General features: G+C 35.6%; 1 protein-coding gene across 5 annotated transcripts in view; it reads right to left on the minus strand.

Annotated features, from left to right (window-relative positions):
- LOC124539288 (protein FAM102A) overlaps nucleotides 1–26,266 on the minus strand; it is a 70,328-nt gene that overhangs the window by 41,978 nt on the left and 2,084 nt on the right. For 4 of the 5 annotated variants that reach the window (XM_047116655.1, XM_047116627.1, XM_047116663.1 and 1 more), the window contains exons 2-3: nucleotides 6,133–6,214; nucleotides 5,135–5,575 (exon numbers count right to left, since the gene is read on the minus strand). In XM_047116655.1, the coding sequence (XP_046972611.1) occupies nucleotides 5,135–5,280 (146 nt within the window). In that variant the 5' untranslated portion in view covers nucleotides 5,281–5,575; nucleotides 6,133–6,214. The remainder of the gene's footprint in view (nucleotides 1–5,134; nucleotides 5,576–6,132; nucleotides 6,215–26,266) is intronic. The other variant, XM_047116636.1, reaches the window with a different exon arrangement.

Below are 26,266 nucleotides of genomic sequence, written 5' to 3' on the forward strand. Positions count from 1 at the left end.
AAAACCTTGGTCTCCTTATAGATACTAACCTCTCCTGGTCCGTGCAAGTTGCAGAAGTAAGTAGAAAGATTTTTGCCACTATTAGCTCTTTCAAACGTCTGAAGCACCTATTACCGGTTAAAACAAAAATTTGCCTGGCTCAATCACTACTGCTCCCAATACTGGACTACGCTGACTGTAGTTATACATACCTAACAGAAGAACAGCTAAACAAGCTTGAACGATTACAAAACGTCTGTATCAAATTTATTTTTGCGCTACGTAAATTCGATCACGTCAGCGAATACCGTAACCAACTGAAGTGGCTTACAATTAGACATCGCCGCAACTTGCATATACTCTCCCTTCTCTATTCTATCCTTTATAATCCTCTATCTCCTAATTACTTAAAAACTCGTTTCTCTTTTTTAGGCACTGACTCTGATTGTCATCTTGATCTGCGGTCACGAAGTGACAATCGCTTAAAGATGCCAACAGCTCATACTCGCTTTTACAGTGAATCTTTTACTGTTAAAGCTGTGAAGCTATGGAATATGCTTCCCCCGGAAATCCGTCGCTCTAATTCTATTTATATATTTAAACGTCGTGTGAAAACTCACTATCTTTCCTTACAATAAGTAATGTATGTACGTTTATTGAATATGTATTATATATAAAAATGTTATATGTGTGTATTTATATTTATTTTTTATGTATCTATATGTAAGTATATACATATACATATATTTATATGTAACGTATGTAGGTTATATATATTTTATATTAGTATGTATATTATAAGTCATTATTTTCGTTTATCATGAATATTATTATATTTTTATTTTTTGCACTATCCTGCTTCTGCTTCTGCAAATCCTTTCACCAAAGGTTGTCTGTTAGAGATTGCTTTAGCAATAAGACCGCCTTTGCACGCTCTTATTTTCTTTTCTTTGTTGTAATTGTTCTCTTTTATTTGTATGTCCTTTCATTGTGTGTGCAATAAAGTATTAAATAAATAAATAAATAAATATGCTAACAGTTTGAGATGTAAGTAATACGTATAGTTCCTCCAGAAATTGTAGGTTCATATGCAGAACAAAATATAAATTGAATGGAAATCTCGAGAGCGAAGTGTGATTTAAAAACTTATTCCCTATCGTTAAATGAAATGTTTCAGATATCGGTGAACTGGAGCAAAAGAAGCAAAAATTTAAATGCTACGATTTTCTGTCACACCGCAGCCGTTCGCGCCTTTGTATCTACTTAGCGGCGTGTGAAATTGCAACTCGCTGTTAAATTTATATTTAAACTCTGTCAATATCGTTATAATTAAACGGCTTCATATTTTAACATTATAGACTGGCATTAACACATTAAACGTGCTATAAAAACCCTTTTGTTGTAAATCACCATACCTACATACCAATTTATAAGCAAACAATAGTCACCACCCACGTAATATTTTTAAATGTATTCAAATAACAATTAAGGCGATGCAGACTTCTCTGGCAGTGTTTGCAAGTCAATTGCAATAGGAGCCGGCCGTCGACTGCATCGGATCTAATCCTCAATTACGAGACTGTTCGGAGCCGCGCGCCGGACGCCTCCGCATTCCTATGCATCCAGAGGGGTCTCGCTAACTACCTACATCCCAATTCCATGTGCAGTGGGAGGTCATATCTCTAACCCTAACCTTTCTACGATCTAACGTTATTTAAATTAATTTTTCAAGACCCCGACTTTTCAAATACACCGAAGAAATGTAAGGAACAAAGATCAGACAAAGCAATGTCGAAAATTGATATTCTATTTTAGTTTCGTGACTTATGAACGATACGAGAGCAATCTCGCTTTTGTTTAGACAACAAACCGAACGCGCCGTGAATCATACGCATACGCTACGTTACTTATCATCGCATATATTTACTTATAAACAAAAAGTACTTTCGAACAAGATTTTAATCATCTCTTATAAATACAAATTACTATCCAAGGCCATGTATTTTTGTAAGGATAAAGTTGTTGAATTCAGATAAAGGTCGACAGGCGCGTCTATATCTTTAAAATAATCAGTCGAAGTAATCGATACTCAACAATGGTCAGGATACTAGACTAGAAGTATATTTCATCTAGACTGGCCGACGATTGGATAACGAGAATATTTCCGGTGATCGGAACTCGGTGTCGTATCGACAGTTCTGAAATTCTATCCGCTGATATATTATATCAGCGAGTTCCTCTTGGCAACTGATCTAACGAACGACATTTATTAAATCATTTTTTAATTGGATCCAATGAAACTGTTATGTTCTCTAACGAACCCATCTATCCGCCTTTGTTTAAGATCTTTGTAAAAATATTTGTAGTGGTAATTAAGGCTTTTAGGAGAAATCATCTCTATACCTCTTTGAAACAGGTAGGTTTGCGATGCTAACTCGAGTGAGTCATGTTTTGTTGTACTCGCTGTCTATGTTTACACTAGTACGAAATGTACATAATGTAAAAGCCGATGTACTCATTAACGGGGAATCTATGGATCCAATTGATTCTGCTGAGTTTCTTGGCCTTACCGTTGATGCCAAGTTGCAATGGGGCCCCCATATTAACGGATTGGCGAGTAGACTGAGTTCTGCGGCATTCGCGGTAAAAAAGATTAGATTATGTACCGATGTTGATACGGCTCGCTTAGTATATTTCAGTTACTTTCACAGTATAATGTCATACGGTATTATGCTGTGGGGCAACGCAGCCGCTATCCATACTATATTTGTGCTACAGAAGAGGGCTATTCGCGCAATCTATAACTTAGGAGCTAAAGAATCGTTAAGGAATAAATTTAGAGAAATCAAGATATTGACTGTTGCTTCTCAATATATATTCTGCAATGTTATGTATGTACGAAAAAATATTAATGATTTCATGAGAAAATGTGATACTCATAGCATTGGTACAAGGAACAAACACAAACTTGTTACTCCTGTTACTCGACTACATAGAGTCAGTAACTCCTTTGTGGGGCAATGTATACGGTTTTACAACAGGATCCCAGAAAGCGTTCAAAATGCCTCTGTTGCCAAATTTAAGAAAATTATTAAGGAACGCTTGTGTGCAAAAGGTTACTATACAATTAATGAGTTTATGATCGATAGCACACCTTGGGAATGAAACGATCGCCTCCTGGCTATTTCATCTCATATTAAATTGTTTAAATAATATATGAGACAAATAAAAAAAAAAAAAAAACCCGCTGAATTTCTTTCGCCGGTTCTTCTCAGGTCAGGGTATTTTCTTTTCCGAACCGGTGGTAGTGTTTCAATTGACCATCAATAAGAAAGTGTAATGCTTCCATATTGAATAAAGTTATTTGAGTTTGAGTTTGAGTTTGAGTACACAGGTTAGTGCTTTAAAATGTTCAAACATCGTTTAAAAAGCCGAGATGCGTCGGTGGTTATATGATATAGACTTTAACCAAAAATCGCAAATTCACATCTATACTTTTCATCTCTGTCGAAAAAGAAAGGAAAACATCACTGGAAAAATTACTGATTGCTGATCACGTAATAACCAGTATATATTAATTACTATAAGGGACATTTGTAGGCGGCTACTAAAAGAAATATTTACCAAAAGTACATGTTATACGAGATGGTACGTTCGTATCGAATGACGCAGGTTTGGCGTAATGCTACTGAAGCTAATTGATGGTTAATTCGTCGTCACTGAGTGGATTCGGTATAATCGCTTTACAATACTGCATGTGTGTGCGACAGCCAACAAGGCGGCCGCTTTGATTGACGACCCTCTTGACTCAGCAATAAAATCTCTGCAGCTGGCGTTTTACTTGCAACAAAGTTTTATTTAATTCAAGCTATGTCAAATTAATTCAAAACCATTTGCTTTCAAAACGTTCACTTTCTTGTACACAATTTATAACTCGTTCAAAATCATTGACAAAAAAATAGTAATTTATTTAGTTACGATGCGAAAGATTATAAAAGCCACAAGATAAATGTAAGTGTAATTTTCCTTAAAGTGCCTTATAATTGGCGGAATTACTTCTCATCGGTTGGTCGGAGAGTTTCCATCAACTTTCAATTTCCTCAATGTAGGAAACAATTATAAAATGATCACGTCAATTAGGGGCGAGTGATAGCAACATTCCCCGGAGGGGAGGTGGCTGAGGAAGAGTTGCGCAAGAGGGCGTGGCGGGACCTGTCCCTCGGTCATACTGTACCACGACTTGGTTTATGGTTCATTTATGTCGATATTAGTTGCGTCATAGGCGGACTTCATGCGCGATAAATTATCAAAGAGTTACCATACTCAGCGTAGCTTAATATTATGAAATAGGTTTACTCCAAAATAATTTTCCGAAAACCTGAAAGTTTGTGTATAGTTCTTTAGGGACAATTAATAACGATGGAAAGATGGATAACCATATATATGTAAATTCCTAGAAGAACATAAGAACAGATTTTATGTGAAATAAATATTTATTCCAGCGCGCATCGCCCGAAGCTCATTGCCTTTTCTCTTTGTAGGCTTATGTGATTTATGTAGAGTGGATTGCTACAATGTAGGCGACACTAAGCTCCGATAATGTCCCGGTGCAGATTCTCATTACGATAACAGATTATTTAAAAAAAACGTTCCAAACACAAAAGTGAAGAAAAACAGTTAAACTTAATAATAATAAAATTTAGCATTATAAATCGAATAAAAAAATACTTTATTCTCGCGGGACTTTTAAATAGAGTAGCTTTAAATAAAATTTAAGTTAATTTTAAAATATCAGGGATTCATAGAGATTCTACCGAGAGCAAAAAATTCAGTATTCGCTTTTACAATTACTTATATATAAGAAAAATAAATTACTTATAGCACATGGAGATCAATCCTGACTCCACACTTCTTGATCATCTACATAACCCTAATCGAGTAGGACGGATTATTGAACAAAGTTATCTAGGCATGTATTTACTGTCAAAGCTAAACTATTTAATAATTTCATTAAAGAAATCTTGTCCAAGGAATGATGAATTGATTTTACGAGGACGGTAATCAGTTATTACAAAACAAACATTACTTTATATTTCATACTTATCTAATAAAATAATGAATACTATTAAGAATAAACATAAAACATCAATCTAACCTGCTAGAATGATCCTGAAAGTTGCCGCCGTCGAGCAGCCGCACCTTCGCGAAGAGGACGGCGGACACGAAGGGCACCTCGGTGAGCTCCTCGAGGCAGCACTGCACCTCGAACTTGTATCGCTTCTTCTTCGTCATGAACGCCATGACTCCGCCAACATCGGGCCCGGACGCCGGCCTCACCGGGCGTAACCGGATTCAACCGGACTTATAGTACACTAACTAGATAGAACCGGTACGCGGCGGTTAACACGAGCACTTGCACTTCACTTCACATGTGTGTTATAATCACAACGCACGTGTAAATGAACTCTAAAAAAACTAAACTACTATCTACGTAGATAAATAAAGTGGTGGAGCGATTAATTTGGCATCAGCGTTGACTTGTCTGCGGTGCCGATTGGAGCCGTGGATCAGTCGCATATCGGCTGATGTCGTTAGCCTGAAAACAAAATTGATGCTCGTCTACATTAAGATAACTATTATTGTTACCGTTGATAAACTAATTGAGGTGACGCGTTTTTATTACACAACCTTTCAATACTTTCTTGTTACTAAAACTTTATCATATTAAACGACAGGTACAATTTCCAGAACAATTAAATATTAATAAAATTATATTTCAAACCACGATAATTCAGAAAGTAAAAGCGTTTGTGTTCGTACAATGGTACAACAGAAAAACTATTGTGAGTACCGTTTAATACACTTATGTTATTTATATACATAAAATTAGCATTTGCTTTTCCTAAGGAAGTAGTTTTATTATAAAGATTAAAACGGCCAATAATCGAGTCCGTTAAGATAGCTTATCATTATCAAGGACGTAGACTAATCTAATGACGTATTATAGCAGTCCGTTATCTGTAATCTAATGTCGATTTACTTTGTTTACTTAAGAAAAACTTATATTCATTGTTATTTCACAACGATAACATCGCTCACGACCCACTGGACTGGCTTACAATTTGAAGAAAAAAAAGTTAAACGACCACGTACTTTCAAAACCGCAGAAATGGAAGACTGCGATGAATTATTTCGCCAGGTGTAATGCACAGCATCAAACCGAATCTTTCATAATCTGAAACAAACAAACATCAAGCTGTCATATGTAAATTACAACGATTATCTAGCATTAAAGCCGATATTACAACAACGCTTATTTCAATAACATTCGTTAATAATCGTAGCCTTATAGGTAACTTCGTCTCAATTTGCATAATATAGAGAAACAAGGCTAGCTGGAGGATGTAATTAATGTTTGAGGCGTTGCATTTGGAGAGTAAAATCTGCTGTAATGTACCCATTATATCATTGAGAGCGACCTTCGCGTGCTCCCCGCTTGCACAAGCGCAGCATCGGCTCATTACGGGTGGCCTAACGCGAGGTTTCAACTTGTGATGCATTTATACTACATATCATCCAACGTGGCGAGGTGCTGTCGAATTAATAGCAACATAGACGCGAGATCGCCCCCAGGAGTCTATTGGTCGCCTCTGACGACCTCGATCGATCGAATATCTTAATTTTTAATTACACAATATATATAAAACACATTTTATAATTATTAAAAAGAAAAAAAGAGATAAAAAAAAAGAAAAAAATATATAATTTAGCAACAAATTTTATGCTAGTTTTTTACTTAAGAAAAAATTGATACATGCATTTTATATTACGACTGAAATATATTTACGAAACTTATAGAGGAAAGCGAGAATTGCATCATAAAGGTGCGTACGTACGTCAATGACGAGTTTTATTTTTCAAGAACTTTTAATGTTATATGCTAAACTACATAGAATCGGATTCAGTTACAATACTGTTGAAGGACACAGTATTTTTTTTTTGTTAAATGTCAAAAATGCTTTTTAAGTAATCATTGTCTTTAATTTTCCTCTCCATCAAAACAGAACATTTGTTTTTTTGGACGCTCGCCACAATAACATTTCAAGTACCGAGTATAAAACGAATAGACAAGAGTTTGCACCATACGGCTTGTGTTAAATTAGAAGTTATGCGTTTCAACATTGCCTATTTTACCAATGAATTGGTGAAGTAATAATTATAACAATTTTTTTTTTGCGAATATTACGTTGGATTTCTATGTTTAAATGAAATTATAATGAGCCAAGGTGACCGAAATTACTGGTGTTTTTGTAAATTAAGTAGACGGACGTGACACTAAATGCTAATTGGTTACAACCGCCCTAAGACATTGGCGCTGTTGGAAATATTATTATATTTGTATCATAGAAATCATCGTCTGGCGCCGACGACATTGGGCCTGAGGAGACACTGGCAACGCAACCTTCAAATCGCAACACAACAAAACTGCAAATATTGCGGATTAATTCATGCACGACAATAAATGGAAACCTCGTAAGAAAACCAAGTCTTCCTCATAGCTCAATCCTTCAAGTATGGGTGAAGGGTCGTGAAATAAACTCCAAAACTTTTCCTTAAGATAAGGCGAGTTATGTTATTTATCAGTATAATACATGGACACAGTTTATTAATGACTCGTGGTTTAACTAGTTTCATATGATAAATAAATATTTTGAAGCGGTCATGATTTGATGAGGTATATACTGCTGCTGAAACCTAAAGCGTATGGTATAAGCTCTTTAACAGAAGCGGCATTTGCCCAGTCATGGGACATTTACGGGCTGCAAGTTACTATACGTACATGCATCACAAAAATATTGAACTGCGTGTCCGAAGTAGGTACACTGCTAAAACCGACGTAGTCAGAGATCGCCTAATATAAAACAGTAAATATTTCAAATATTTTATCCGATTCCTCGTGAATATTGGCGCAGCGCCAGCCGCGAGGCTGTTTCTGTATCGCCTTGGAAGTTAAGGATATTATCGAAGAGAACTGTAATGAGATCGTCCTTACAAAATGTTTTACTTTTCCATTTAACTATGTTTCAGGAACGTTTAAATTTCAACGTATTTTTTTAAAAACTCACTATAAAGGTCAGATTGTTTGTGAACAACATTGCTAATATTTCTTTAGTTCAAAGAAAATTGTAAAGAATAACAAAATTAAAATAAATAGTGTCCCGCTGAGTTTCTTTCGTCTGTTTTGTTCACGTCGACAAATTTAATTATTGTATTTTGAACCTGACTATAAATATGTGAGTGTAATGCTTATTAATTGTGTAAATAATTTATATATTATAAGGTATTTCGACAATCTTAACGTTTAGACATTAAAAAGTTGGCTAGTAGCTACATTAAGCGCCATCTTTGGTTAGTTATAAATATAATGAAGCGTATAATTGGTACTGGTGGAATATTAACTAGCGTTATTTTCATTTATAGCAGGAAGGTCGACGGATAATAGACGACCTTATGGTGCGTAGTCATCGTATACTGTAAGGGTATAGGCAAAGGCCAGCGGTCACATTACTAACACTCTACCAATCATGGCACCTAGTCGAGCCGCACCTCTGCAACTAAGGGATAATTCCACGAATCAAGTATTATACGATACATTTCTTTGTAGAGTTTATAGTAAGTGTTTTACATCTAGAATAGCAGTGTATAGCTTAATCTCAACCAGCAATAGTTTATATCGCTGGATTCCGGTTTGATGGTAAGTCTGCCGGTGTTATTAAAAGCACAGGACAATGGCGTCATGGATTACCCTTACCATCGTTTCCATGGTAAATTTACCAATCCACTCTTCCATTAAAAACTAAAAAAAAATACATAAAAATTGCGTTATAGTAAATATTTTTTATGAATAAATTAAGCATTCATAAGAATACTAGGTAAACGTAATTATTACCGTGAGTCACAGCTTGTTATCGTGGATGGTGGTGCCGCGAGGCGCCATAGTAACGATAAACGGACAAACAGACGAACATATGCATCGCATACACATACTTGACACGCGCCTAACAATGCGAGCAGATAAAACATTGCGATCGTATCGCATGGCATGTTAATAAATATTCAATTTTTGAATAACGTTGCTCGGTAAATATAAGGTAAAAATAGACTGTACAAAACGGTGTAATGCACTATTTATTACACATACAAATATAATATATAGGACCAGAAATTCTTAAATCAAAAATTATGGTTAAAATTTAATTTATTTTAAATAAAATTTTAAATAAAAACAATTGAAAGTAAGTATGAACATTTCTGAGAATTGCTGGTATTGCTTTATTATTGTATATACCTGTTCACATTATTTATGCTTTATTATTGAAAGTAATATTTTTGAGGGCTTATTGGATTTATTTAATTTTTCCTTTATGTATTCGGTGTTTACTCATGCAATATTTTGCGTGAACGCGGAAATACCAGTGACGCTTCATTACGAATATTGCGATACTGCTAGGTAAATCGTCGTTACGTTGTGGCTCATTAAAGACGAATCTTATTTACATTCACGTCCAACTACACCCCTATTGAATACTATCTTTTGCGGCTTCCTCTCCATTGCCATCTTGGGTGGTCAAATGTACAAGACCTAGTCAGGGTCCATATACGGGATTATTGCTATAGCCTGTTCCAACCACAAGAAAATAAAGACAGCATCGGACTTCGAATTCACGTGATATTTTATCTTTAACTATTATTTATTATATGGATTTGTAAATTGCATATTTGCAATTGGCAATTTCGAGCGCCGACGATATAGGTAGTTAAGTAGAATAGTGTTGTATTATAAATCAAAATATCAAGAACAGTGTGCAGTGAACAATATAGCAGAGCTATTATCAGCAAATCGCAGTTAATGCATCTGTCGAATCATTTGCCCGAGCGACTGATACTTGTGAGGTGTTTTGTAATTATTTTTGTGAAAGTAAAGCGTTTGTTCATTGCGCAAAGAAACGTTTGAATAAATAGGGTCGTGGGAGAACGGGATCATCTCTTATCATCATGACTTTTAATCGTCTTTCACTTTAGTTCAACGAATTTGGTGTTAAATAATTCTTGGTGTTTCCAAAATTAGTAATTCAAAGGCCACTAATATAATAATTTTTATTGATATATTATTTAAAGCAATATATTGTAGTATTTTCATTAAACAATCAAAAAAATCAATAGGTCACATCAATAGGTCGATTTTCTAACTTATTGTAAAAAAAACTAACTTAACCATGTAAATTCATTTTCCGGAACAAAAATCTGAGGTAAAAACTCCTAGCGCTGCATTTATAATTTGAAAAATATTGTAATTTTAATAATCCTGAGGTAAATCCTCTAAATCGATAACGCCTAGGCACCATATTAAAACAGTATTTGGACACGGTTATAATTATGCGTTTATGTCCATACACATAACTTTAGACAAAATTATTATTATTACTTAATTTCATAAGCAGATAAATGAGTTTTGATAATTATTATTCCAGCTGTTTTTCCACGGCACTTAGACAAGACTGCACCTAGACCTACTTTTCCTCGACTTTTTAAAGTATTTACTTAATTAAAAACAAAAGTATCAACATGTTTTTCTTGAAAACCAGTTACAGAACAGAAACATTATATTATAGTTAGGTAAGTCCGATATAAATTTTTTTACACAAAATATTATCCATTTTATATTTACATATGTAAAGCAAAAAAAGCTAATAAATCACTTTATAAGCGTAACAAGTAATCGCTTAAAATGGGCTAAGCGATATTTCAGCGCTCGCTGCCGTGACGCAATAGTCGTCGCCAGCGGAGCATACGAGGCCGATCGATCTTGCTCTAGCGACACCGGCTGCGCGCACGCATGAACCGCTTATACATTAGACCCCAATCATATTCCTGCTTTAATTGTATAGAATTTATTTTAAGGATTTTTCGAACAAACAAACACATTTAATGAAGTATTAGATATATAATAATATTAAGAAATACGCATTTACTTGAAATATAAAAATAATTAAGAATATTCAAATGAGGTATTCCGAAATATGAATATGTAGTTATAAAAGGGGCAGTGACACGAAGGGAACAGCACGAAGGGAGGACGCCTGCCTTCCCACGCTATTATATAAGCTCCGGTGTGAACCATTTGAATACTGCCCCGTCCCTCGTTCCATACTGGCTTTATTGAGCAGTGTGAAATGTATCAAGCTGTGTAACATATGATGTGACATTCAATTAAACTGTATTCTCGAAAGAATCTTCCACATACAAATGCTTCTCGAATAAGACACTGCAATTCCAAAATAGTTGCTAGTAAATAACGGCTGATGTCACTACTATTTTTAAACAGTGTTCGTGGAACACAAAATAGTGTTCAATTGACTTCGGACGCTCCGACGATATTTGCTTTGCAGAAAAACACGAGGAATTAATCGCATCTGATAAGGCTTTGAAGCGTAAATCATCTCGACCGAGGTTCGGTAAGGCACTTAAAAAATCCCCGAAGCGTAGTTCGTTCCGTGTAGGGTTGTCGTCTATCTCAAGTGCTTTGAGAAATAGGATTAGTACTTGGGATTTAGAAATGTTATTCGTATCCGAAGATAGGAGTCACTACTAATAGTACTAACAGGGTTCATGCGAAAGGAAATCTTCCTGTTACGCTTTCGCCATTCAATCGATTTACGAGACATTTGGTAGTAAACAGACTTAAACCCTAAGAACGGACATAGGCTACATATTCGTCAAGTTAAATTACAAGGTTCAACTAATTTTAAATAAAACCATTAACAAATAGTCGTATTACATACGATGCGTTCAATCTATCAGACTAAAATTAGTCATGTAATCAAAAATTATATACACGCTCGAATATTTCGAATATATCCTAAAGCTGCTATAATGTAATAATTATACGAAACTCATTTTTTAAATTATTAATGGCAAAAGTTTAATTTCATTCGCGTGGTCTTGCAAAATAATCAAACTTTTATTACTCCGGGCAGCCCTGAGAGTGACCATCAAGCCACCGCCGGTTGATGACCGAAAATTATTATTGCTTAGACGACAAAAAAATCTGATCACGAACATCAACTTGCACTCGTGCGAGAAACATTTTCATAAAGAAATCTGTTGCAGGTTTATTCCTACGTTTTGGATTCTAAATAATTTCTCCGAAGTTTCTTGACATAAAATCTTAACTTTTAAGTCAAAGAAAACTGTGTGTTCAATTTTGACAATCAGTTCAGATTTTACCACGGAAGCTGCAAATATTTTTTGAAGCTGTAGAATAATATAAAATAATTGCCAACGTACAAACTTCAATTTTTAATTTATTTCCTGTCGGTCAGTAGTGGGTACAGTTTCAACAATAGAATAAAATCATAAACAGGACGTACTTATATAATATATAATATACCCTATAATTTTCCTATATTACATTATATATAGTTTAAATATGTTTAAAAGATCATTTAATAAGGCTCACAAAATAACAGAAACATACTTACTACGCCGTGAATTTAAATCAACCAGTTCCGGTCGAGTTACTCAACTAAAAATAATTAAACAATCATACGACAAATTTATTACAAAATTACTATTTTCTTCCTTCCAAACGATAATCGAAAAAAAGATGTGGTAAGAGTAGGGCCATCACTGTGATGACAAAAGCTATAACTCTGAATGGTGCTCACAAGCGACATTGTCAAGCAAAACACATGCTGCAGTCCCGTAATGATCAAAACACGTGTGATGACGTCACATGACGTCAACTAGACATCTCCATTACAATGCTCCCTTTAACCGAATAATGAAAACGAATAATACAAGATTGTAATCTATTATAACGTAAGTTGAGAAATTTCTGCTTTATACACACGGTTGGTGAACATTTGCTTATATGTACTACAAAATACAAAAGAACTCTTGTTTCCTTGAAACATGTATATGTAATAAATATTTCGATTACATATTGAAAATAAACCCTTCATAACTTTTATAACATATCGACTAAAAATACAAATAATAAAACAACAAACTATATAAAGTCGACCTTAAGTAAAAGTCAAAATGAACTACACAGGTATAATACAAAGTAAGTTAGACCTGCAAGGGATTCATAGAAACATTGAAAATCAATAATGAAACGTAAAAACGATTTATACGTGTTTTCATTATACAACGTGTTTTTTAATTGAATGTCGAAACAGTTCAAACTGACACAACAGTAAAACGAAACCAATGCGCCGCGGCGTTAGTTTACGCCGACTCTGCGAACACGGCGCGTGCTGAACACGGCTTGCAATTCAAACTATGGTAACATAATTAGTTTTTCGCGGCAGCAACGGAATTGCGAATAGAAGCGACACATGCTCTTTTCGACAGGTTCGCTTCTAGTATTCATTGCCAAAAGAAAGACTGTATTTTCTCATTTTCGAGGAATCTCTTTTCAAAATATTGCTATTTGAAAAGAGTACAAATATCATCCGTGTACGTATAATAATCTTGTGGAAAACAGAATATCTACTTATTATCGTAAGCTGAACTGTTATACTATTTCACTATTCAAAGCAACAGGAAAACCACACCAAATGTCCATACTTAATCTTTTTTATATTAAAAACAAATTATGACTGAATTTTTTATGAAAAAAAAAATGAGAAACAACAGACAACGTGTTTGACATAATAAAATAAAGTGAAATCAATGCAAATATATTTTCAATTTGTTAACGAATAGACGAGGAAGCAATGACGTGAATAATGTTCAACCATCATCAGTATCCAGTGGGGTCAGAAGAGAAAGTCTCAAGAAGAAGGAGGAAATGGCGTGGTCTCGTCGTGAACGTGCACCAAGCATCGCTTACTGCCACATATGCGCATTAGCAGGCCTTCACTGAGCCAACTGACATTGGAACTATTACACAAAAAATACCAATTCGTTTCAATCCAAAGTACTCTTGGATGACACTAAACTACTTTAAAGATTAAGATTCGTAAAGTTTTTTCACTTGTAAATAACTTTGAAGAAATCGGTTAATTCACGTAATAAAACAGACTATACGGCTTTTAGTTGACGGATTAAACGAAGATTATCGAATAATTGAAGAAGTCGGTAACAATTTGCAATTAATTAACTCTAATGGAACGAACAAAACCGCATATTGCATGCATACGTGTATTACGTTAGCAATTACTTATTGATTACCAAATAGTAATCAATCAAGCTGCTGTAGGCCTTTGTATTACAAACAGGAACTCACGAGCTCAAGAGGAAAATATTATGTTGTAATTGTATTTTAAAGTTATTTATTTTATACTATTATATACATTGCCAAAACAAACGGACGTAGCTGCAGACCATTCACTATTCATAGAAGAAAATCGATCGAAATATTTATTTGTAAAGGTTAAGATGTATACATATTTGTTTTGGTCGTTTATCACAGTCCTTCGAAGAGCACGGGTAACATTTTAATCCCATTTGAATTCGTTAACATGGATTATTTAAGTATTGGAATTAAAACCAGTTGCAAGTAACACTGAAACTGATTCGCCTTTAGGGTTAGAAAAGATTACCGTGTAACAAATAATTCGAAAAAGACAAGTATGTTTTCGTCGAAAATGAATCTAGACTCAAAGTTGTAGTATTATTTAGAAATAGGATCTTAAAACAAGAGGTAGATATAATATATATACATAGCAGTTGTCGGAATATATCACGTAGATTTGACCATTTAGATTCTAAAGTACAGTGCAAAGATCGCGAGGAATAAGTCAAGAGTCTTAATCGAATCGCAGATTAAAATACGAATTATTTTCATTGATATGAAAAAGAAGACAAACAAAAACTCACAACTAATGGCAGTTGAGACGATGCGTGTTAAACATATATTCTAAGCGTGGTAATCAACGCCGAACGTACGCCTGAGAACGGGAGTTAAAAAATATGCGACATGTATCACACGACCATCAGCGCTAAGAGGAAACACATGTTACGTTTCGAGCGCTCATTATGAATTACAATGCTATCAGGAATTATAGAGAAATGGTGAAACGTCGCCACGACAATAAATAAAGATGGGAAGATTATGTATCATGTGAAGATTTAATCGAACAATATCTTTAGATTTCTAGAAAAAGTATTTATGTAATAGTATTGTCAACTACGCGCCACTACGAGTCGTATATGAAGTCGTCGGAACATACATATCCAACTTCAAATAAGAAAAACGTGTAAATTGCATTTCTTATTTCTTCGTTAGCTGTTATTTATAGTGTTGTTGTAAATTATAAACTTTACAATATATTCTATTAAATGCTATTTAGTATTTTTTTAAATGCTCAACGATTGTTGTTTGTTTAAATTTGATTAATCAAGGAAGATACACATTGACAGCAACTATAACGTGTTTACAGTCAAGACGTCAATATATTTAAACTTTGTCACAACCTTAGAATTCTGTCTACCTGAGCTTACCTGAGCATTTTTAGGTTTCAACTAATTTTGGTGGCTTTCATTTAATTCCTTCGTATACTAGCGATCTCATTTAAAAATATATGATTGTAAATCATAGCGTTCAAATGAAAAGCGAAGCATAAATAATGGTAACGTGTCCCGATAGTGTAGGTTTGCGATAGTTTCGCACAGAATAGCATTAAATGCGAATTAAATTAAAGTCACAAAGGCAGCTGTTCAAATGAAACAATACGCACGTCTTATCATATTTCTTTATAAAATTGATAATATATTGTATTATTTACTCAAGTCAAGGTTATCGATATTATTCGATACAAAGGCACTTGTGACTTATCGAGTTAATATCAAACGATATCAAGAGCCGTTCTAAAACACTTCAAACTTATTTACTTTCTGCATCCATATTGCACTGATCATATAAATAATGGCGTACAGGTAAATAGTTTCAAACAAAGGTATCGCCGTCGATTTGTATGCACATACAATAACAAATAATTGCAGAAAATAATAGCTCTTGCATACCTAATCACTTATTACCTTCATTACGTTACAAAAACTAAAGTTCAATTTGATTGTATCGTTAAATCAAATAAATATATCGTGTTGCATTCATTTGAAACTGTTAATATAGGACGTCAACCTTCAATTCATCATAATATTGAATTTTCGGTTTCTGTTATGAAACAACGTTATTCGAAAGCGATATAACATATATATTTGCAGCCGAACATATAAAAACTACTGAAAAAACTTCTGTGATAAATATATGCGAATCGCAATATTCTTTTAGATTTCAATGAGTATCTTCAAAAATATTTTGACAATAGCATATTAAATAGTAGATTTTTTAATGTAATTTTGAAAAGTATCTAAATTATAATTTTAACATTTTATTTAAATTAATTATTATTATTCTGAAACTTGACCATTGATGCTTGAGCAAGTTATTTGAAGGATGACATGTCAAAACAAATTTTAAATACCTAATATTTCCCGATACACGAAACGCTATGTTATAATAATAATAAGGTCGGAACTAAACCAGCGACCGCTTCGAAACGAGTCGAGCCCGGCCCACGAGTCCCACGAATTCATTTGTGTGAACATTGATTATGGTATATTATGATACCTAGTCTGAATATTAAATCTTAAAAACTTGCATATCCTGGAACTAAAATTATCTTTGGAGACATATTATTAAAATTTACATTACTTTTGTGTTACCTTGGGAATATCTAGAACTTCATATTTTGGTTATTTATTTCGTTTTTGTTTTGTACCTGTAAAGTGGAAGAAGAACACATATTATGTCTATCTCCCGCGTAGCGTATCTATGTATAACTAAAGGATCACAATTTAGATCACCAGTAAACATTTTCACCTCTTAATTATATTGATTAATACTTAAATTAAGAGAGAGTAACGAATGCGGAGTGAACGAGACTGACTGGATCCAAAAACGGAAACATAATAAAAATATATATCTACATTTTTTTAGATAAAAATCGAATCGGACATTTTTATCATACATAGAAATGTAGATTTATTATCTTGTATCTCATTTTAAAATCAATTTTCAATGTAATGATTACGAGTATGTTATAATTTTATCGAAATAATACATTCTGACGACCTTTAAGACTGTGTCGCGTGTATTTTGGGTCGAGGATGACGAGCTCCGGGTCTGTAAAAAAACATTTATCGAATGCGTAAATGCATTACTTATGTAAGTAATCTAATCATAGACAGAGACGCAGCCACGTAAGTAAATTTCATGCAAATGCTAGTAAAACTAAGATCTCATAATATAAAGTTACACAATAAATCATAAATCTTACGAGAAATCTAATATGGCAGTTACCGTTTGTCGTGAGATTTGGCGGTACCGTCGCATGGCACGCGGGAATTTTTTTTAAAATGCTCGATCCGATTTTCTATTTGCATATCAAGAAGAGCTACTTTCAAGAATTTTAGAAGTTTGAAGAAATCTATATTATTCCGGAAAGGTGTTAGGTATGACTTTTGTATACATTCAAAGAGTTCAATTCAACGGTAAAGTTACAATACAAGGTATAAATAATGATCAGTCGGTCGAGTCGCAGTCGGAGAGCACAAGTTCATTGACACACGCGATTTGACTGCGAACATAAAATCGTGCCGGCATGAGGAACTGATGTTCCCTTTCTCTTAATTCCTTAATCAACGACGCCGACGCCTTACAATGTCGCGTCTTCATTCGTTCATTACGGATTATTTAACGCAACGATATTGCGTTACCTATTTGTTTAATTTAAATTATAAATCATTACAATCAACAATGGATGTACCATGGCGTTCTTATCATAGAAAATAAAATAATAAAAACAATTATCATCATTATTTAATTTGAGATTACATAGTTAATTTTAAATTAACCAAATATCATATTTGAGGAGAACGTTGAATTGGTAATAATGACAGACAATTGTTTCGGAGGCTGCATACGTCACGAGATACTGTATGAGTTATCTTCTCGGTCTTGTAATATTCCGCTGACCTCTGCCGTGTTTGAAACATCTCATTGAGTTGCATTCATTCTGTTCGTCTCGTATCTTATCGTTTTTTTTATTATGACATAACAGTCGACTGAACTAATCAAAACCATATAAAACAATAAAGGTAAGAGAAGTAACTGAAGCGCGGTATTGCAATAGCAGTTACAGTAATCGGGGTCAACCATTTAAGGTCAGCCGAAACCGCGTCCGAACTAGTTTCGCCCGTCGGCCGGCGTTGTATAACGGTTGCGTGCATTCTATCTCTATTTGCAACGCGAACATCTTTAGCTCACGTTTCCAGCACCGTGACAGGTTAGTAACTACATCGAGACGGCGCTAGACACGATTAAAATTTACTATTAACGGGCATCTGTCGAACTTTTTTAAAAATATTAACAAATCGATGAACGAAAATATTCGATTAAAGAACAAATAGATCAGAAATTGTATGTTTGGTCACAGCTTAATATTACTTTTAATTCTTAAACATAATATTCTGTAGTTTCAAGTCTTAGACACTTGTGGTAACATCGTTTCACCAAACGAAGCTCTTCTATACAAATGATAAACATAAAGATATCACCGTTCTTTTAAATTGTTCACCGAGGAATGTGTCTCGGACATCAGCATTGATCTGGCGGACGCATTCAGAGCAAGGACATTGGCATTGCACGACACTGGAGCGACCAGGCGGATAAATTGCTCGAACTGGTTACAAGCGGTTTGGCGTCAAAGTAACACTTTGGTGTCTACCAAATTTGCAAACACCTTGCAACGAAGTCGATGATGTCATTCACAAGGTATTAACCGCTCTTAACAAATAAATAACAACCTTTTTTTTTTTTTTTTTTTTTACGCTGGAAAAACGCTTTACGCGCTTCCCCCACGTGATGGAAAGTGGGGGGGTGTGTGGGACTCCCCGGTTTCCTGAACGCCTAGTGCGCCCAGGTCCACCGGGTTTACCCACTAAAAAACCAGCGGTACCCTCTCCGTCTTTCGGAGGGCGCCACGGGATCGCTTACGCATGCTACCGTGACGCCCTGACGGTCGGCCCGCCTATGCGGCCCTCCAATACCTAGAGGGGGTTCCCAGGGTACTGAGACCCCCCTGGTCCCTGCGGCGCCTATTGGGGCGGGAGGAGAAAGTGCGCGTAGCGCCTCTTCCTCCTCCCCGGTCTTCTACGGCGGAGCGGGTCTGCAGCGGCGTCCTCTTCCCGCTCCCGCTCCGCAGCTTCCTTCTGCGACATCACGCTTTCGCAGAAGGAGCGCATCTCCGACCAACACGTCTCGCTGCCGAGCATTTCATTGACGATGCTCGACAGCGAGAGGTCTCCGCCCATAGACGCCGCCAAGGAGTGCCTCTGAGGCCCCCACGCGGCACACTCACTCAGGGTGTGGTGCGCCGTGTCTACTGGCGCACCACACTCGTGGCAGGAGGGTGACACCTCCCGCCGCGCTATTCCGTGCAGGTACTTACCGAAGCATCCGTGCCCGGTAAGTACCTGCGTCATCCTGAAGGTGAGCATGCCCTTCTTCCTCGCGACCCAACGACTCAAGTGGGGACGTATCGCCTCCACTGTCGCCAGGCCCGCCGTTGGTGACCCCAGGTCCTCCTGCCATCGGGCGATCAGGGCTTGCTGGGCTAGAGCCCTGATCCGCCCGACCTCCGCCGACCCTGGACGGACGCCGCGGTTCCTCGCCTCAACCCGGAACCGGTACACCTCCGCGAGCACCTCTGCCTGGAGCTCCCAGGGCGGATCGCCCGCGAGAAGTGTCGCCGCAGTCCACGACACCGTACGGTACCCTCTGACGCCTCTCACCGCTATGACCCTCTGCGGCTTCCGCAGAAGGGCCCGATTGTCAGCGGTGAGGGCGTCGATCCAGATCGGGGCACCGTACAGCGCCATCGACCTCACTACGCCGGAGTACAGACGCCGGCATAGCGATCCCGGCCCCCCCACATTCGGAAGGAGGCGGCCGAGAGCGGCGGCGGCGTTGATGAGCCTCGGGCCGAGGTGCACAAAGTGCTGCCCAAAGCTCCATCGACCGTCCAGGATGAGGCCCAGATACTTCATCTGGGCCTGTACCTTGATCACCGTCCCCCGGACGGTGATGCTCGCCCCTCGTGGGGGTCCCTTCCGAGGACCGTGGAATAGGAGGGCCTCCGTTTTAGATATGGAGACCCTCAGGCCCAGCATTCCCATACGGTCCACGGTGAGGGCCGTTCCGACCTCGGCAAGGCGAGCCGCCTCCCGAAAGTCCCGCCCAGTCGCCGTGACGAGGGTGTCGTCGGCGTAGCACAACACCCCCATCCCGGGTAGGACGGGAGCTCGTAGGAGCCAGTCGAAACCGACGTTCCACAGAATTGGGCCGAGAACCGACCCCTGTGGAACGCCGCAGCCTACCCGATGCCGGACCAACCTCCCGTCGACCCCCGCCCAGAGGACCTCCCTGTCCTGGAGGTACAAATAAATAACAACCTAGCTCAATTAGTTAGTATTTGTTTACTATCAGAAAATGTATTAGTTTTACTTAACAAAGTAGCTGGTGGCTGGTGTTGCGTGGAGTGCAAATTGTGCAGTGTCTCTGCTGAAGCATTTGTTTCGATAGCAATGACTTTGACCGACGCGTCGCGGTGTCTGCTTGCCTCCGAACGTACACAATGGCAAGGCCATGTAACTCTCCTACACGTTTATGAGGCGACTTCCGTCTTTAAATTACTGACATTTACAAAAATAACACTTATAACAAGTCATTCCACTTGAAGTAAAATAAAAATGTTACCTTGTTTCATTTTTTATTAAAAACCTGATTTAACATAAAAGTTAAGAATAAAATTACAAAAATCAAACGGCTGTTGGTAGAAGATACGGAGACGAGTCATCCAAGTCAAAGTATAGAAAAGATACAAAGATATTCAGTTGCATAATATTTTGAAATATGACGTGTTATTCACGTAATCAGAGAAAGTGAATTTTTATAGAATCAAAATTTTCGTATATTTGCTAATTTATACTGCGAAGTTTGATACGGTCTAATGTCATGTCGAAGGAATTGCTTTAACGATAAAAACCAACATTTCCCGATATATTAAACATACGTTGATATTTTATACAGAACTCAGTTTAAAAAGTGCGAGTTTCAGTTGATAAATATTGAACAAGTTTTGGAAAACAGCGGGCAATATCGATTGTTCGGAGTGCGAACCTCGCGTAAAAAGAATGAAAAACAAACACGTAGGCGCTGTTTGTTCAACGTCACAATGAGTGTTTACGAACAACTTGCTCAGGTGTCCGATACAATATTGTTTACGAGAACTTTCGGCTTGGAAACGGGAGATAGCCCAAAAACAACATCACATACAAAAATAATCAATAAAATAACGAACGTTTTCAATAAATAATTATCTTATTCCAAGCATTATTTTATCACCCACTTTTTCAACATAATTAAATTATTTTTCTTTATCAATATTTGTATCGATACGTAGTAAAGCAGGACAGCAGATGATCTCTCGCTCGCAGAAGAAATAGCGCAGCGACATGCATTAAGCAATCATGATAAAACATAAACTATGTCAAGATCTTGCGGAGGACTGAGAAAGTAATTTCACAAGTATTATTCGATGGCTGCTTATGTTCATTGCTAATATATTTATTAATAGACATGCGGGATAATCACGCACTCGAACGGATTATTTATTCGGTCTGTAACGGTTTATTTCAAAGTTTGACCGATCTGGACATTGCTTCTCAAATAAAACGAATATCTAAATAATCTTTTAACATTACATTAAATAAACAGAATAAAATATGCTTTATCTGTATTGATGTAACTTTAGAAATTTGCACAACATAATCAAAGTAGATTTAATTACAAGAGATACATCATATATACTTTACCGTGGCATCGTCGCGTCTGAATTAAATTAAGCAAATACAAAATTAAATTGCGTCTCATTATTTTAGTAATTAGAGAAAAAAACTCATTACGTGAAGGTGAATACGCATGACGCAATACACGGAGACCAAATTATGTGCTCCATTACGGAGCATTGTCCCATTGTCTAGAACTAAGTGTAATCTGGCGCCGGTACATGCTTAAGTATATTACTTATATCTTTAAGAGCAATAATACCGTACGAGTACGACAGTTTAAAGTATTGTCGACGAGAAAATACCACGAGTTACATAATTAACTCGTGTCTGTTGGTTATTTTTTATAATATCCAGTAATTTCCAAGTTTAACTGTCAGTTATTAGAAATAAACTTCGAATTCGTGAGGTAGCATGTGTCTCGAATTTGGGAATTTAGCGCAATATATGAAAAATAACCTAGTACAGAAATTTATTACTAAATATATATATCATAAAAATCTAAAGTTTCCTATAAAGACGAGCGTTTACTCTGCAATAATTTATATGAAATTAATTATAATTGTTAATGTAAAAGTAAGTAAATTCATTTATTAGATATTCATTTATAGACAGTTGAAATATAATACTAATATATAATAGATAATAATTAATTTGACCTTCTACCGTCATAAAAATTAAAGGCGATCCCATACACTTCGTTATCAATGGCAAATGTATTATGTCATTTTTGGTAAAGCAAATTGACTTACAGAAAAAAAATTAGCCAAAATTAAAAAAAAATATTTCAACGTAAATATTTTACAGAAGTGATTTAGACACGTACAAAAAACTTAGTATTATATATATTGCAATTTCTAGTGAAATTTGAATGTTACATTCTCCGAGCTATCATTATGTCGATTTTATATACATATGTATTTATGTACATACGAAATTCGGACGCATTATAACTGGTTATAATAATATATAACTGACTGAGTTAGTCTATTGACTATCATGAGAGCCGAGGGATTCGAAATAAATATACGTGTATACGTCAAAAAATTGAAGTTTATAAACTGACAGTGTTACTATCGTATCTTTGGAAACACGTGAACCTGATCGTTTTCCAGCCATATATCCTGAAATTTCCTTTGAGAGACAGAACTAATGGTCAATAGCCAGTTCATTCTCGCCCAAGAGGAATATTTACTATCTAAAGTTCACACCACATGTGCGTGAGTGAGTGTTGATGTTTCATATTTTGTTTTGTCCGACACAAAGTATGCATCAGAAAAATGTTGAATACTCAGAGTACTGGTCAACATTTTTGTCAAATCTTTGATCTCCAAAGTTGCTATCGTTAGCATTATAGTTAATAATGTATTCATCCGTCATTAAATCGAAATATTAGGAAATGAGATCTGATTTCATAAATTCGAGAGCTGTTAACTTATCGAATATCAAATACGCCAGTTTTGCAAACCTCGGCCAAGATGAATAGTTGCCGAGAGCCATTGTACTTTATTGCAGAACACCATTTTCTCCAGAGCTTCATAGCGTGTTTGTGATTTTCTGAAAAATCTTATTTTTAACTACTAGTTTCGTAGTAATTATAACAATTAAATGTTTACTTTATCAAGCTTTTCATCAATAAACTATAAGACATTATATAAAAAAAAAATTAAGCCAAATTTATTATACATTTGGAAAATTTAAATAAATTTCCAATACGTGTTATGACCATGTCATGGCAACAAGACACTCAATTTTGAAGGACAATTTAATTATGAAATGAGCTGTTTTTATCTCATTTATATTTACCGCTTAGAAAATTAATTACTTAGCAAATCCTTGAAGTTGTTTTAAAACATTCAGCAAAATTTGGGTCAGAAAAAATCCAATTGTTTGATATTGATTAATATGACAAGATCGTAGGACAGGGGCCTCGATGATGAAACCACAACCTTTGAATGTATCCTCAACGGACGAAGGACCTTGAAGAAACGATTAATCCGATTCAAAGTGCGTAATTTTTCAACGATGGCCAAAACATTAGTAGAAACAACGAATAGAGCCGTGATATATAATATAGTTTTTATGTTTGTATATAACGAGGTACACGGTCATTGCTCATTACTCAATAGCGATTGGTCGCGGTCTGAACTGCTCGCGATTTTTGTGCCCTAGATTAAACAAGCCCATACCGGTCGCTTAAATTGTTTCTTTTATTCATTCGATTAATTTAGAACACACTTGACGCCGTTACACATTATCTCCTCTAAACACAGACTTAATTGTTGAAATTTGGTCATTATTCTGATTGAGGCGCACAGTGATAATATTTTTATCTCTATTTAAGAAAAACTATGATGCAAAAAATACATTTATTAAATATACTTCATACTTGAGGTTACATAAACAATAAATTATGACAGAAGATTTTAAATTTGATCATAATCTCCGGTGGCTATCGGCATGGAGCATCACGAGTTATACAACACGGTTACTCAATTATGAGACTTATGTAAAGCTCCTTATGGGTCGTTCTTTCATGCACACGGCTGGGCCCCAGTGCGTTTAATTTCCAAACATGGCGCCTCAAAGCAACGGTCATTTTCAAGGTTACTTTTCGCAAGTGTACAATTACAGAATATAAAAAGGAATTATAGCATTCGATTGATGTAACGAAACGATATTTCCAATTCAGGTCGTATTGAAGACTCCGCAGTGGATAGACGGTACATCTGTTGTTAGTTATGTTAAGCAGACCCGTCCTGTATAGCTTGACAATATGTGGGAACGTAATGTTAATTCGTATCGGAAACTACGTTATAAACATAATCTATATACAAAATGAAACTATGAGAAAGTTTTTGATTAAAACAACATCCTCACCATATTTTCAAAAATACCACGATGAAAATATGTGTTAGACTTTTATGCTACAAATTTTAATCGCGTTTTTAATAAAACTTTAATCTTGTCAACGAATATCAAACAAAAAAGGTTTGGATTTAGTTCCAGTACCGGAATTTTCAGGGGATACTCCACACCTCCGAATAAAGTGACTGTCCGCATATCAAACTACGATGTATTGTTCAAAAACGAAATAGAGGTGACATACAGATGCTCGTCACTCTCGATGACACGATACGAGCATACAGAAACCTAAATTGATACAAACGGCTCATTCGCCTGACTTTAACGTTGACATAGATTTATGGGTTTTTATTGTAAAAACGGATAGTGAAATAATTATTTCCAACCTTCGCTCAATACTATTGACAAACCCTTCAATAATGAGACCTCGTCATAGTTTTTTGTTCAGTACGATTTGCGATTTCGTTCAATTAAATCAGATAAAAGATAAAACACAAAATATCTATAAAGTATTTATTAGAATCATCTGAAGCAAAATACTAATAAAAGATTATACATTACATTTCAGATTTAGATTGTAGATATTTATACTTCGAAAGCAAGAATTTATTTCGAAAAATATCAGAAATAAACGGGGAACAATAACAGAGTGCAAATATTTGTACAGCTGCTACAAATATATTTGTCGCGAGAATGAATATTCACTAAATCTAGCGAGTGGTTTTAAAAAAAATGATTAAATAAGTACTTGTGAAAAATCATCCTCTTAAGAAGCAAACAAAGAGTGCAAGATAAAAGGAATCGGAAAGATTTTGAAATATCTCGCTTATAGAATTTTTAATTTTCTGATGAAAACCTAGTATGATATTTTTTTATTTCAAAAAGCAAAAGCTTTTTTGCGTCGTTTTGTAATCGTTTTTTAAATACGCTCATCTTGGCACAAGTAAATGCCAACAATGATTTTAATTAAAATACGCGCTCGGATAAATTATTTGTACAAATTAATAATTTTAATTATTTATTGAAGGAGAGAAAATGAAGAAACATTATTTTATTTATTATTTATTGCTTTATTGCCCGAATAATTTAATTGCCGTAATGCAAAATATATTTGAACAAAGTCATATAAATATACTAAGTTTACTGTAAAAGTTATGGTTCATTCATTTTTGGTATACAGTTTTAATCTTCATACTATTATAATTTTGTAAATAACAATGTTTTTGATTCAACTACACAAGTTACACTCACACAACTGTACACTATATATTTAAAAGTAAATATGTATAACAAAACGAACTGCAGACAAAGGGTTAAGTACGAAGTGATGATGAAAACAAACCAACTATGAGGTGCTGATAATAAAATTTTAACCTCAATTGTGTACCTAATTTCGCAATAGTATCTATGATGCTATATTTAACAAAAGTACAATGAAATTATCGCGACGTGTAAACATTTAATTAACATTTGCTCACTCGTGTGATAAGGGGCGGATAGC

The sequence above is a fragment of the Vanessa cardui genome, chromosome 2 (assembly GCF_905220365.1).
Source record: "Vanessa cardui chromosome 2, ilVanCard2.1, whole genome shotgun sequence".
Taxonomy (NCBI): domain Eukaryota; kingdom Metazoa; phylum Arthropoda; class Insecta; order Lepidoptera; family Nymphalidae; genus Vanessa; species Vanessa cardui.